The sequence below is a fragment of the Nesoenas mayeri genome (assembly GCF_963082525.1).
Source record: "Nesoenas mayeri genome assembly, chromosome: 17".
NCBI classification, from domain to species: domain Eukaryota; kingdom Metazoa; phylum Chordata; class Aves; order Columbiformes; family Columbidae; genus Nesoenas; species Nesoenas mayeri.
In genome coordinates, this window is record NC_137565.1 from 12,908,556 (window position 1) to 12,922,619 (window position 14,064).

Here is a 14,064-nt window from a genome sequence, read left to right on the forward strand (position 1 = left end):
GTCAGCCCCCAGGAACCTCCGAGACCCCAGGGCCTGGCAGCCACCACGGCTGTCATGGGCTGGGGCAGGTCTGGGTGTCCCCCCATTTACACCCCAAACACGGGCAGCTCCAGCGCTGGGTGAGGCAGCAAGGCCGGGTTGGGGCTTGGCCACCCTTGGGGGCTCCCCTGGGGCAGTGAAAGAGGTGACAGCAGCAGGACCATTCCCAGGACCCCCCCCAGCACCCGTCCTCCTGACCACCCAGGGGACACGGGGTCCATGGCAGGGTTCACCCCCAAAGCTGCTGCAGCAGGAGGTGGGAGATGAGGGGGAGCACCCACACCCCCATCCCCTGCCCCCATTCAAGCCGCAGCACCAGAGGGCGACAGGAAGACACGCTGGGAACGGAGGCTGCGCCTTTACACAATCCTGCTTTATTTACCCCTTTGTACAAAACCATTTTCCCCGCTTTATTTTACAAAGCCACCCCTGGCAGGGGGGAGAGAGGGGACCCCACAAGGGGCGAGCACCCGGCCGCTCACCCACCCCACGGGCACCCTGTCTCACCTCCGCCAGGGCCCCAGGGTGGGGGGCAGCGGTGGGGAGAGCCCCAGCAGGGTGAACCCCCACCCCGAGCCGTGGGGAGCCCAGGGATGGGGCGGGAGGGCTTTAGCCTCCCAGTCTGGCATCAAACCCGCTGCCCGTGGCACACTGTGCCCGCAGCTCCCACCCTCGGTCCCCGTCCTGCACGGTTACTGCCACGGAGGAATAATAAATAGGCTCAGTGAGTAGGTAAATTTGGTAACTACATATAGGGCTACAGCTCGATACATCCTCACTAGATAAAGAGGAGGGGGGGAGGGGTCCCCCCAGCTCCTCACGTACCCCCAGTCCCCCTGCGCCAGGCGCGAGGGCTCAGGAACTGGGTCTGCCCGGTGGGCAGGGGGTGGGCAGAAGGGTGGGGGCTCTGGGGGGATCTCAGGGGCAGTGGGTTGAGGGGCTCTGGGACAGAGAGAAGGGCCTGCAGAGCAGCCTGGCCCCCCCAGCCGTGGGTTGGGAGCTCGGGTGGCTCAGCCACCCCTGCCAGGGCTCCCACCGCTCGTGGTGCCAGCACCCTGCGGGGTGGGCACCCAGCGCAGAGCGACAGCGGCCCCTTGGGCCACCACCCCTGGCCAAGCTCCCACAGGTGCCCTCGGCTTTGAGCCCACCCCCGTGCACAGGGCCCACGCTGTCCCCATCCCTCGCGCTCAGAGCGCCGGGCACCCCGGGTCCCCGCACAGCCCCCCCGGTGTCCTGGAGCCCGGGTCCGCGCGCAGCCCGGCTGAGCCTGGGGTGCAGACCCAGCGCCGCGCCGGCCCTACAAGTACGTGTCCTCGCTCTCCCGGGAGCTCAGGCTCTCCTTGGACTGGTGGTGGGGGGACACCTGGGGGTGCAGCAGCTCCTTGGCCGCACCAGGTGCCCCGTTACCCTCAGCCCCGGGGCCGTTGGCGGGGCTGGCCGGGCCCTTGTTTCGGCTCTTCTCCTTGCTCTTGCGGGCCTTGGGCACGGGGGCGGGCCCCGGGGGGACGATGATGGAGGGGACAGGCTCCAGCGCCTTGCGGGTGGGGGGCTCGGCCTCGCTGATGGCCTTGGCACCGTGCAGGCGCGGGGGGGACTTGCACTGCAGCTCCCCATGCGTCTCCCGCCACTTCTTCAGCTGGATCAGGTGCTCCCGCTCAATCTGACGCTCCGTCACCGGCAGCTCGATGACCTGGGGGGGACACACTTGGGCCATCAGTGTCTCCCCCAACAGCGTCACCCAGGGCTGGCTCAGTCCCCTTGGGATACCCCCCTGCACAGAGGAAACCCCAAATCCAAGCCTTTTGGGAGCTGCGCCCCATCTCTACCCACCATGGGGCATCCCAGTCCAGCAGCATGGCCAACTGGGCAGCACTGGGCCCCCAGGCCCCCCAGCACCTCACCTCCTGCACCAGGAAGGTCTCCTGCATGATCTTGGGGCTGAGCGCCCGCAGCCGCTCCATGGTCTCGTACTGGCCCTGGCAGGACTTGAGCTTGTCCGAGGAGCCCAGGGTGTGTTTGAGCAGCACCAGGCCCACCCGGAAGATGATCTTCACCCCTGCGAGGGGAGAGGTGAGGCAGCAAGTGCCCAGCGGGACGGGGTGACGCTGTCACTGTGTCCCTCAGGTGCTGTGGGACTCCAGATCCCAGTCCCACTGGCAGTCGGGACATGCAAGAGGGTAGATTTGGGATGCACATGCCCCTGAACCCCTAGGAAAAGAGCCCAGTCTCTACCCCAGGCATGCGGCTGCCCCAAACCTGCCCTACAACGGGCCCCATGTGCCACAGGGGCTGCAGGCAGTCACCCTGAGTGAAAGAGGAGCATGGTGGGGAGCTCCTACCTTCGCAGAAGAACATGTCCCAGACGCGCAGGACAGAGCTCCAGGGCAGCGTGCGGGAGAAGGCGCACATGAACCACTCCGTCATGTAGAGGATGGGGTCGATCTTCTGCTTGCTCAGGTGCTTGTAGGCCACGGGTGAGACCTTGTGCAGCAGCGAGAAGAGGATCTGTCCGTCCAGCTGAATGGCCTCCTGCAGGGACAGCAGTGAGCGCCCCCGCGAGCGCCTTAACCCCAGCCCAGCCCCGGGATCAGCTCCCCCAAGGAGCAGCCACCCCCTAGACCCAGCTACGGGAGCAAAGCTGTGCCCCACGGACCCCGGGAGCAAAGCTACGCCGAGCCCCCACCCCTGGGGTGTTCTGGGGGCTGTGGGAGCACCAGGATCTGCCCAAGCTCTTTCTCAGAGCTTAGGGCCTGGAGCCACCCCAGGTCTTGCCATTGCCAACGGCACCGCAGGCCCCTCACTCACCAGCTTCTCGCTGTAGTAGCCGGGCAGGTACTTCTCACAGATCTGCACCAGGCACCAGAACGCTTGCTGCAGGCCAAGGGACAGCGGGTGAGCACCCCGGTGTCCCCAGGGGACGTCCCGCAGCTCCCACCCTGCTCCCAGGGACCAAGGGAGGAGGCAGAGCACACCCAGGGCATCCCCCTGCACCAGCCGAGCTTTGGGGTACACGGGTGCTGTGAGCCAAGCACCCTGCCCACCAGCAGCACCCAAAGAGACCCCCACCCTCCCGCCGGTGCCCGCTCTGCAGCCCCCGGGTCTCCCCGTCCCCCAAGCTGTGTGCTCGTACCTCGGCCGGCATGTGCATGAGCAGGACGGCGGCGATGGGCGCCTGGGCCTGGCAGTAGCCCTCCTCCGGGCGGTACAGCGTGTACGCCTTCAGCACCCGAAACAGGTCCTGCTGCCTGCGGAGACCCCGGGAGGGAGAGGTGGAGGGAGGGCATGGACGTGGCCCCGCAGCCTCCCCCAGGGACCAAACCAGCACTGGGCACCGCACGGTGACCCCGCACCGCAGCCCGGCCACGAGGCTTCCCCACCAGCCTGGGTCAGTCCCTCTTCACACAAACCCAGGGATATGGGACGCCAGTTGGGCTGTTCAGCCTGGAGAAGAGAAGCTCCAGGGAGACCTATTTCTGGCCTTTCCGTATTGAAAAGGGGCTGATAAGAAAGATGGGCACAGATTTTTGAGCAGGGCCTGTTGCGACAGGACAAGGTGTGATGGTTTTAAACTAAAGGAGGGAGACTCAGGCTGGACATGAGGAAGGAATTGTTGCCCTGAGGGTGGTGAGAGCCTGGCCCAGGTTGGCCAGAGAGGTGGTGGCTGAACCATCCCTGGAGACATCCCAGGCCAGGCTGGACGGGGCTCTGAGCACCCTGAGCTGGTGCAGATGTCCCTGTCATGGCAGGGGGGGCACTGGGGAGCTGGGGAGGGCCCTTCAACACAAACTGTTCTGTGATTCCGTGACAACCCCAGCTCTGCTCTGGGACGCTCTGCCCACGGAGGCCCCATCCTGCACGGATCTGAGCAGCGAGGCCGGGAGACGACCATCTCCTGGGGATACCAGCTCAGGGTGAGCTGTGGCCGGGCAGGACACAGCTGCAAACACAGCGGCACAGACACTCCCTGACACGTGAGGAACAGCATTTCCCTGGTGAAACAGGGGCCACAGCTGGACACCTCCTCCCTCCAACCTCCTACCACGGCAATTCCCACCCCAGCAGTGTCAGAGCTGGTGCCAAGGGCTGCGACCCACACACCCAGCTCCTGGGAAGCTGTCCTGTTCTCAGCCCAGGGCTGGATGCCCCGTGAGCTGGGGGGCGTGCAAGAACTACAGGGAACACCGCAAGGGACACCGCAGGGGACAAGTGTGGCTCTGTGAGCTGGGTGGCCAGTGCCCACCCCACAGAGCTGGTCCAGCCTGCTGGCTGCCGAGGACCAGACACACAGCAGCTCCACTCACCCGTGGCCTCCACGTGAGACGAACATCTCGTGGAAGGGGAACTGCCGATGGAGATCCCGCTCAATCACGTCCAGCCACTTCGGGTCCCCCGGCAGGAGATCCAGTTCCTGGGGAGGGGAGAAGTGGGGTGAGTAACACCCCACAGTGACACGGTGCTGGCCCCACTCTGGCATGTGGGGCCACTGTGACCCTAAGGGAGCTGGCGGAGCAGCCACGGGGCTGGTCCTGGCTCTGCCCGGAACACAAGCCCACACTGGCTGGGACACCAGCGCCCTTGGCCCCCCCAGCAGGAATAAGCAGCATCTGGGACCCCAACAGACACCGCAGCCCCGGAGGGAGCAGGAGCCACCCCAGCACTGTCCCCCTCGCTCGGCGCAGGAAGGTCCTCGGCGGCACTCACGTCAAACTTGCCAATGTTCTGCTCCAACTTGACCTTGCTCCCAGAGAGGTACTGCCAGGCACGGCCCCGCAGCGAGGGCGGGATCCCCTTCTGGCACCGCAGCCGGATCTGAGGAGAGACACAGCGTCACGGGGAAAATCACTGAACGTGGGGAGCAAAGAGGCCACGGGGCAAGATGGGAGCCAGGCCTGGCAGCACGGTCACAGGCGGCCCCTGCTGCCTCCCTGTACGGGGGACACGTCCCTGCGCCCTGGGGACAGGCTGCCCAGTCACACCTCCCAAGACAGCTCCTGGTGTCACAAACACTGACAGGACGGCATGGGGACCTGCGCTCCCTGCTCACCCCAGCACCGCTCTCACCACAGCAGCTCGGCTGGATGGAAGTGGTGACCCTCGAGGGTCTGTACTGGGACCAGTACTGTTTAACATCTTCATCAATGACCTCTGCAGTGGGATCCTGTGCACCCTCAGCAAGTTTGCAGGTGACACCAAGATGCGTCGTGCAGGTGGCACACCTGAGGGACAGGATCCATCCAGAGGGATCTGGGCACGTTTGAGAAGTGGGGCCACATGAACTTCCTGAGGTTCAACAAGGCCAAGTGCAAGGACCTGCACCTGGGTCAGGGAACACCCGGTGTCAGCCCAGGCTGGGGATGGAGGGATGGGGAGCAGCCCCCAGGAGAAGGACTTGGGGTGCTGGGGGGTGAGAGATGAACATGACCTGGCCATGTGCACTTGCAGCCCAGAAACCACCCGTGTCCTGGGCTGCGTCTCCAGCATCCAGCTCTAGAGTCAGGACACACATGGAGCTGCTGGAGAGGGGCCAGAGGAGCCACAGGAATGACCCGAGGCTGGAACAGCTCTGCTGGGGACAGGTGAGAGAGCTGGGCTGTTCAGCTGGAGAAGAGAAGCTCCGGGGAGACCTTAGTGCGGCCTTTCTGGACTTAAAAGTGGCCCATAAGAAAGATGGGGACAGACTTTTGAGCAGGGCCTGTTGTGATAGGACGAGGGGTGATGGTTTTAAACTAGAAGATGGGAGATCTGGACTAGACATGAAGAACAAATTGTTTGGGCTGAGGGTGGTGAGAGCCTGGCCCAGGTTGGCCAGAGAGGTGGTGGCTGAACCATCCCTGGAGACATCCCAGGCCAGGCTGGACGGGGCTCTGAGCACCCTGAGCTGCTGCAGATGTCCCTGTCATGGCAGGGGGGAACTGGGGAGCTGGGGAGGTCCCTCCAACCCAAACCATCTGTGATTCTGTGACAGCAGCTGGAGTTGCACTGGCCTGCAGGAGCTGCCGGTGGTGCCAGGAGCCAGCCGAGGTTTTGTGCTTTGCAAGCAGCTCCCAACAAGCCCGGCCCTGCCTCGGAGCTGGGGAAGCAAACGCTGGAGCTGAGGTGGGCAGCAGGTGGCTCCCCCCACCCAGCACGGCCCATGGGAAGCACTGGGGATGCAGGGGTGGTTCCCAGCTCCCAGCTCACCCCAGGCACAGGGCAGGCCCGGTCGCAGCCCCACACACCACCCGCTCCGTGCCCACAGCCGGCCCCCGGCTTCCCTGGCACAGGGCACCGGCCAGGACTAAAGTCCAGGCGAGGCAGCGCTGCCGGTTCCTGCCCCGCAGTGGGAGCCGAGCTGGCTTAACCCGCCACTGCCAGCACCGCAGCGCAGACCAAACCAGAGACCCTCAGCTCCTGGAGCGGCAGCAGCATCTCCCCATGGTCCTTGGCAAGATGGGGACACATGAGATCGCTGCTTTTATGGCCTCCAGCCCTCATGTTCCTGCTCTGATGGCACATGCCAATTGTTGGAGACATGCCAGGGCTCTGCATCCATGGCCAAGAGCTCCCAAAGCCACCCCAGTCCCTCCCACCTGCTCAACGCCCCTGTTCCCTGTTTCCCGGTGTAACTCAGGAGCGGGCTGTTTGGTTTCCAAGCTGCCTGGCCCAGCGTGGTGGCAACACCGTGTCCCCAGGAGGGTTTGCTGCTCCCCACTGCAGCCGGGCTTGTTTACTCCGCAGGTCCCGAGGGGCCTTTGTGCTCGCAGGAAACACAGCGGGCGATGCCCGGGGCCGCGGGCAGCTCTGTGCTGCTGTCGGCTCTGGGTCTGAGCTGGCTGCCCTTCCTGCTGGCTCTGCTGCCAGGAATGAAACCACCTCATAGAGTCACAGAATCATTCTGGTTGGAAAAGCCCCTCAAGATCATAGAGTCCAACCATAACCCACCCCCGGCACTGCCCCATGTCCTGAGAACCTCATGTCCGTCTGTCCAGCCCTCCAGGGATGGTGACTCCAGCACTGCCCTGGGCAGCCTGTTCCAATGCCCCACAGCCCTTTGGGGAAGAAATTGTTCCCACATCCAACCTCAACCTCCTCTGGCGCCACTTGAGGCCGTTTCCTCTGCTCCTGGCGCTTGTTCCTGGGGAGCAGAGCCCGACCCCCCTGGCTCCAAGCTCCTTTCAGGCAGCTCAGAGATCAGAAGGTCTCCCCTCAGCTCCTGTTCTCCAGCTGAACCCCCCAGGTCCCTCAGCCGCTCCATCGCACTTGTGCTCCAGCCCCTCACCAGCTCCGTTCCCTTCTCTCCACTCGCTCCAGCACCTCAAGGCCTTTCTTGGTGTGAGGGGCCCAGAACTGACCCCAGGATTGGCGGTTTGGCCTCCCCAGGTCCCAGCACAGGGACGGTCGCTGCCCTGGGCCTGCTGGCCACACCAGTGCTGGTTCCAGCCAGGATGCTGGTGGCCTCTTGGCCACCTGAGCACACTCTGGCTCACGTTCAGCTGCTGTCACCAACACCCCCAGGTCCCTTTCCATTGGGCACTTTCCAGCCGCTCTGCCCCAGCCTGGAACGTTCATGGGGTTGTTGTGACCCAAGTGCAGGACCTGGCACTCTCCCTTGCTGAACCTCAGACAACCTCTCTGGGTTTTGGCTTGGCAGCGCCTCCAGCTGCCCAGGGCTGAGCATCTCATCCCCTTGGCTCCATACCAGGTCCCGCCATCACTCTGTGCTGGGGGTACCCAGCCCCCAGGGTCCCTCTGTACCCTTCCTGAGAGATGCTGAAAGCAAAGAGCAGCTGGAGCGCTGCTGGCCCCAGAGAGCGATGGGAGCTGCCCACAAGTCTGTCTGTCCTCCACTGATCTGTCTGGAAAGGGCAAGGACTGGCACATGGTGCTGGCACAGCACATGGTGCTGGGATCCGGGCCAGGCGGGCGAGGGAGGGAGCGTTTTGGGATCCCAGAGCGGTGCCGGTGTGAGGGAGCTCAGCAGGAGCTGGCCCGAGAGATCCTCGGGCCATGAGCCAACCCGGGCGAGGCACCAGGGTTTTCAGCGGCATGGGGAGCTCCCCAAGAGCAGCAGCACCGGCACCGCGCTGCATGGCCCCGGACCAAAGCAGCCGGGCTCCTGCCAGAGCTGGGATGGTCACCAGCACCCTGCCCGCAGCAGCCCCAGGGCTCTGGGCACCGAGCAGCTCTCTGGAGCAGAGCACAGAGGCTCTGGGCATGGACTGTTGCTGCAGGACGGATTATACAGCACACCAGCCCCTGGGAGCTCAGCCCAGGCACGAGGGAGCTCCTGTGCCAGCCGTGCGGCTGCCGGAGCTCCCACCCGAGCCCAGGGCCACACTGTGGCACAACGGCAGAACAAAGCGCCCGCCTGCCGTGCCCCCAAAATCTCTTCCAGATCCTTTGTGAGCGGCCAGGAACCAGAGGAGGGATCCCTGTGTCGGTCACCAGGCAGCGAGCAGGGATGGCACCCTGGGAGCACAGCACACGCAGCGGTGCCAGGAGGCTCCACCAGCCCAGGGGCAGGAGGAGGAGGGAGAGCAGGAGGAAGGAGCCCTCTGGCCACCCTCAGGCACCGCTGGGCTGCGCCAGCAGCCTCGTTGCTTCCAGACACACAGCAGCAGCCCAGGACTTGCTGCATCCCGTCCCTGCCCCATTCGCGGGCTCGGGAGCTCCGGGAGAGCCAACAGACCAAACCACAGAGCCACCCAGCACACGCCACCATGAGTCCCCTGGGGACCCTACTGGCAGAGCAGCGTCACACGCATCAGGCTCAAACATTTCCTACCCAGAGCTTTTTTTGGTCTCCGAGATGCTCAGACCAGAAGTTTCCATGACCGAACAATTCCCCCGGCTGCTGCAGGCAGCCAGAGAACCCTCGGAAGGCTCCAGCCCGGCGGGAGCAGACGGGAGCAGGACGGGCTGGCTCGGGGACCGCAGGCACAGCCCCCGGCCCCAGCTTCCCTCCCACCATGAGGAGCGTCACGGGGAGGGAACAGCCCATTCAAGCCAACAGCAGCATTCAAAGGCAACATGTCTGTCTGCGGGGACTTGGTGACACGCAGGCTGCCCCAAAGCCTCAGGGGACACCGCTGCACCCAGCTGTCCCCGCTGCCCCCTCCTCTCGCCCACACGGCTGTCCCTGGGCAGCCCCAGGGGATACAGCTATCATTCGCTCACCTTCTTGTGTTTTTTGGCCATCCACTTGTCCCAGTTGTTGAGCATATCCAGCCATTTGGACTCGCGCTGCCGCAGCACCTCCAAGGGCACCTCCTCCAGCCTGGGGACAGGGGAGAGGCCGGTCAGCATGGTGACAACCACGGCACAGCCCCTTGTCCCCTCCAGCACCCTGGCAGCCCTCCCCCAGGTGCCAAGCCCGACTGGGACACGCTCCAGAGCGCCGGCGTTTTGGCAGCTGCTTGGTGCTGCTGGAAGCGCTCACCACCTGCGAAATCCCCACGCCAGCGGAGCCCCAGCTCAAACCCTCCTGGGAGCAACCTGCAGCGTCCCCACCACGTGCCCGAGCACCCTGGGGAGCTGTGCCCGGGGACGGGTGCGCCAGCAGGGCGATGAAGCGGGGAGCACAGGCGGAGCTGAGCGAGGCCCGGTCCCCCGCAGGCACTGGCTGCAGACAGAGAAATCCGTGGCCATGAGCATCATGTCATCTGCACGGCTCCGGTTGTGCTCGTGCCCCAAAACCCTGGCGCTGCTCCAGGCCCGGCAATGAGCCCAGCAGAGGGTCCCCCAGGACGGAGGAGAGTGTTTTCCAGCAACAAATGCGATTTAACCCTGCCGAGACAGGCAGGGATGCTGCCGTGATGCTGAAGACGAAGCTGTGGCCTCCAGCCCCCCGGGGCACCCTCTGCCTTTGATCTGGGGAGCTGGGGTGACGGCAGCTTGGTGCACAGACACCCCGCGGGGAGCAGAAGCTCCTTCACGCTGTCAGTAGAGCAGGGCTGTTTTAAGAGGCCTCGATGCCTCCACAGGCTCAGCTCTGCGCTGCCCCGCCACCGCGCTAATCCCAGGAGCGGCCTTGAGGACACAAGGACAGTGGTCTGGACAACGAGCATCCCCCAGATGGGCGCAGAGCCCCTGGCCCCGCTGCAGAACACGCAGCCTCTGCTTCCCCCAGATCCCTCCGTGGCAGAAGCCGGAAAACCAGCGGCACAGCAAGCCCAGGGCCGCGTCCAGCTGGCAGCGCTGCCCGCTCCTGCCCAGCCCTTCCCGCAGCGTCCCACCCGCCGCACAGGGTCAGCCGGGGCCAAGCGCGATTGTTTTGGCTGGCAAATCCTCTCCAAAGGGATCCGCTTTGCTCAGTGCGGCCACCCCACCTCCCCAGCACGGGACGGGAATGGCCGCAGCTCCGCAGCCGCAGCACAGCCCGGCACGGGGACGGAGGGAGCGCTGGCCCCGCGCCGGGGCTGCCGGAGCTCTCCGAGGCGTGGGAAGCTGAGGAGCGCGGGACGCTGGACACAGGAGCTGGCAGCGGGCCTGCTGGAGCCCGGCCAGCCCAGACTGGAAGCTGTTACCAGCTGATGGCTGCTTGGCAGCGGGCATGGCACAAGGACTGGAGGCATTTCAGATGGCCAAGCAGGGAGGATGGGGCGAGGGCACCGAGCTGCCTGATGCAGGGAAGGTGCTGCCCCACACCTGCGATGCTGGTGACAGCCCCACAGCTCAGCCCTTCCCGGTGCCCATGGACCCTCCAGAGATGCTGGGACACCCGCTTGCTCTCCCTGTGCCTCCTCAAAACCCCTTGAGCCAGAGGGACCCCAATCTGACAGCCATGGAGCAAGGCCACGTGCTCCTGTTTATCCATCCTGGGGGAGTCGTGGAGTGGATAAAAGCCCCGAAGGAGGGCAGGACAGGGCCCCAGTGCACCTGCAGGGCATGGGAGGAAGACTCAGTCCCGTGACCACACTCCTCACACCCCCACCTGCCCCCAGCACCAGGAGCTCTGTCCGCAGGAGCTGCCACCCACTGAATTCTGGGGACAGGGACACCCACCCTGCGCACTCAGGGGCTGCTATAGAGCGAACAGCTAGGACACCCAAAGTGTCCCCAGAACAGTGAGTGGCTGGGACAAGGTGCAGCACCTTGGGCAGGAGAGATCACCCTGTTCCTGCGGTGCTGAGCTGTGGTCCTGGTGTGCAGGGTCGGGGTTTATCACCCAGAGCGACGCTCCTTGCCCAGCCCCAGCAACCAAACCGCTGGTGCCTCCTCCCCTGGAGACCAGCCGAGTAATGCCCGCAGGTGAACACCGTGCGCCTCGCAGATGGGGAAACTGAGGCAGGGGATCAAGTGCCAGCAGAGCGCGCAGGCGGGCAAACCATGGGGGAGGTAACGTCCCAGGCCGAGAGGAGCGGGGCTGCCACGCGTCACCCCGGGTGTCGCTGCGAAACCACGGCCAAGAAGGCAAACACCAAACACGCTGCCGAACCAGCTCTCCGGGAGCACATTCCTGGTGCCGGCACCGCCCCGGGGCGCAGCGCTGGTTCGGGCTGCCCGGCTTCCTCCCGGCGCTTCCTCCGGGGCGAGGCCGCTGTCACCCCCTGTCCACAGCGCCCTGCCCAGCGGCGCCCCAGGCCGGTTCCCGGCAGTTTGCCGAAGACAGCCCGGCCTCCCCGTTTGACAGCGGGCAAAAACCCGCCGGAATCCGGCGCTTGGGGAGAAGAGGCCGGGAGGTGACCAGCCGCAGCCCCGGGTGCCGCCAGCGGCCCGGCCGCCGCTGCCGAGGCGGATGCTGCGCCCCAGATGTTCCCTCATCGGAGACGGGGGCGGCTGGAGCCGCTTTCGGGGCTCTCGATGCCATCCCGGCTGCTGCGGCGCCCGCGATGCCCCTGGGAGCCGCCCGGGCACCGCGGAGCTCCCGCCCCGGGGCTCTGACCGCCCCGCGGCAGCGCTGCCCGGCGGGGACGCCGGGGACGCGCCGGCAGCACCGGGGCGGGGAGGCCGGGGAGGCCAGGGAGGCCGCGCTGGCTCCTCTGCGGAGCCGAACCGGCCCCGGAGCGGCCGCGCTGGCGCCCACCCGCTCCCCCATCCCGCCCCGGGAGCGGCCGCTCCTGCGCGCACCGGCCCAACGGGCGCAGCGCCAAGGCCGGGGGCGGAGAACAACCCCCCCGGGGCGGGAAGAGCCGCTACCGGCCCGGCCCAGCGGCCAGGCGCCGCGGCCCGGCCCTGAGGGGGCTGCCGGGCCGGCGGCGGCTCCGGCTCGGCCCAGGGCGGCTCCAAGGAGCGCTCGGCGCCCCGAGACGCGCCCCCGGCCGCGCCCCCGGCCCCACTCACGGCCCCTCGGCGCTGCGGCTGCCCACGATGAAGCCGAACTTGTCGACGCGCCGCTCCTCGGGGCCGCCGCCGTTAATCTCCGAGTCGGAGCCGAGGGAGCTGAGCTCGTCGCAGCCCGGCTCGGCCAGGCTCTCGCGGGTCCCGGCCAGGCTGTGGTGGCCGCCAGGCGAGCCGGGCCCGCCGCCCCCGCGGCTCTTGGCCATGGCGGCGGCTCAGCGGCGGCGCGGCCGCTCCTCCATGCCGCGGCCACGGCGGCGGCCACGCCCCCCGCCCGCCGGGCCGCGCCCCCGCGCCGCGCCGCTATTGGGCGGGAGAGGCGCTTCCGCCAATCAGCCGCATGGAGACCGACGGAGACGGCCCGCCCCGAGAGGAGATTGGCCAAGTGCCTGGGAGGGAGCTGTCTGTCAGCGCCTGTGTCCGCCCCCACGGGTGCCAAGCAAGCGGGGAGGGGCTGCAGGGGGCGAGGGGCGGGGCCGGACTGGGGCTGGTCTGAGCCACAGCGGGCACCGGGGCTGCGCTGGGACCCTGCGGGGCTGCGCTCTGTGCCCACTGGGACAACACCGGGGATGCACTGGCCGCACACTGGGATGGGGCGCTAGGAGGATCAGTTTCCCATGGGGATGCCCATGCTGCGCTCAGGGGACAGTTTGAAGCCACAGACGTTACTCCCTGTCTAAGCACATCACACCTCAAATCTGCCGCAGCCCGTGGGTCCTGCACATGGAGCTGCCCTTGGGTCAGCACAGCTCCAGGCAGCACCCTAGGCTGGGGCAGAGCAGATGAAAAGCACCCGATGGAAAAGGACCTGAGGGTGTTGGTGACAGCAGCTGAACATGAGCCAGCGTGTGCCCAGGGGCCACCAGCATCCCGGCTGGTACCAGCACTGGTGTGGCCAGCGGGCCCAGGGCAGTGACCGTCCCTGTGCTGGGACCTGGGGAGGCCAAGCCACAAGTCCTGGGGCAGTTTTGGGCTCCTCATGCCAAGAAAGACCTTGAGGTGCTGGAGCGAGTGGAGAGAAGGGAACGGAGCTGGTGAGGGGCTGGAGCACAAGTGTGATGGAGACTGAGGGACCTGGGGGTTCAGCTGGAGAACAGGAGCTGAGGGGAGACCTTCTGATCTCTGAACTGCCTGAAAGGAGCTTGGAGCCAGGGGGGTCGGGCTCTGCTCCCCAGGAACAAGCGCCAGGAGCAGAGGAAACAGCCTCAAGTCGCACCAAGGGAGGTTGAGGTTGGATGTGGGAACAATTTCTTCCCCAAAGGGCTGTGGGGCATTGGAACAGGCTGCCCAGGGCAGTGCTGGAGTCACCATCCCTGGAGGGCTGGACAGATGGACATGAGGTTCTCAGGACATGGGGCAGTGCCAGGGGTGGGGGAATGGTTGAACTCGATCTTGAGGGTGTCTCCAAACAAAATGATTGTGTGATTCAACTCTATGATTCTATCCCTGTAGCTGGCACTGTGCCCAGTGGTTCCTCATAATCTCCAGCACAGACAGGTGAAACCAGCCCAGATCTTCTCAAAATAAACCACAAAGGAGGTGTAAGTGACTGGGTGACAGCGCTGGCTCCAGGTGCTGTCAGGACCTGCCTGGTGAGGCCTGGCAGGAGCAGGTTCTGCATGGAGCGAGGCCCCGAGCTCCATCCCACCTCCCGGCACTGAGCTGAGCACTCCATTTTCTCCCTTGAAAAGCAAAGAATTGGGGTTTTATTAGAGCCAAGACCACTCTCTAAGTGGGTAAATTGCCAAAGGACCAAAGCTCGTTAAC

At 65.8% G+C, this 14,064-nt stretch overlaps 1 protein-coding gene across 1 annotated transcript; it reads right to left on the minus strand.

The window, feature by feature from the left end:
- Positions 1 to 398: 398 nt before the first annotated feature.
- Positions 399 to 12,553, minus strand: TBC1D10A (TBC1 domain family member 10A). Its single transcript, XM_080355611.1, has 9 exons — positions 12,301 to 12,553; positions 9,196 to 9,295; positions 4,741 to 4,848; positions 4,341 to 4,447; positions 3,170 to 3,284; positions 2,845 to 2,910; positions 2,379 to 2,568; positions 1,941 to 2,095; positions 399 to 1,729 (listed from the first exon to the last, which is right to left on the minus strand). The coding sequence occupies exons 1-9, from the start codon at positions 12,501 to 12,503 to the stop codon at positions 1,337 to 1,339; spliced, it is 1,437 nt and encodes a 478-aa protein (XP_080211737.1). The 5' UTR covers positions 12,504 to 12,553; the 3' UTR covers positions 399 to 1,336.
- Between the last annotated feature and the right edge of the window lie 1,511 nt (positions 12,554 to 14,064).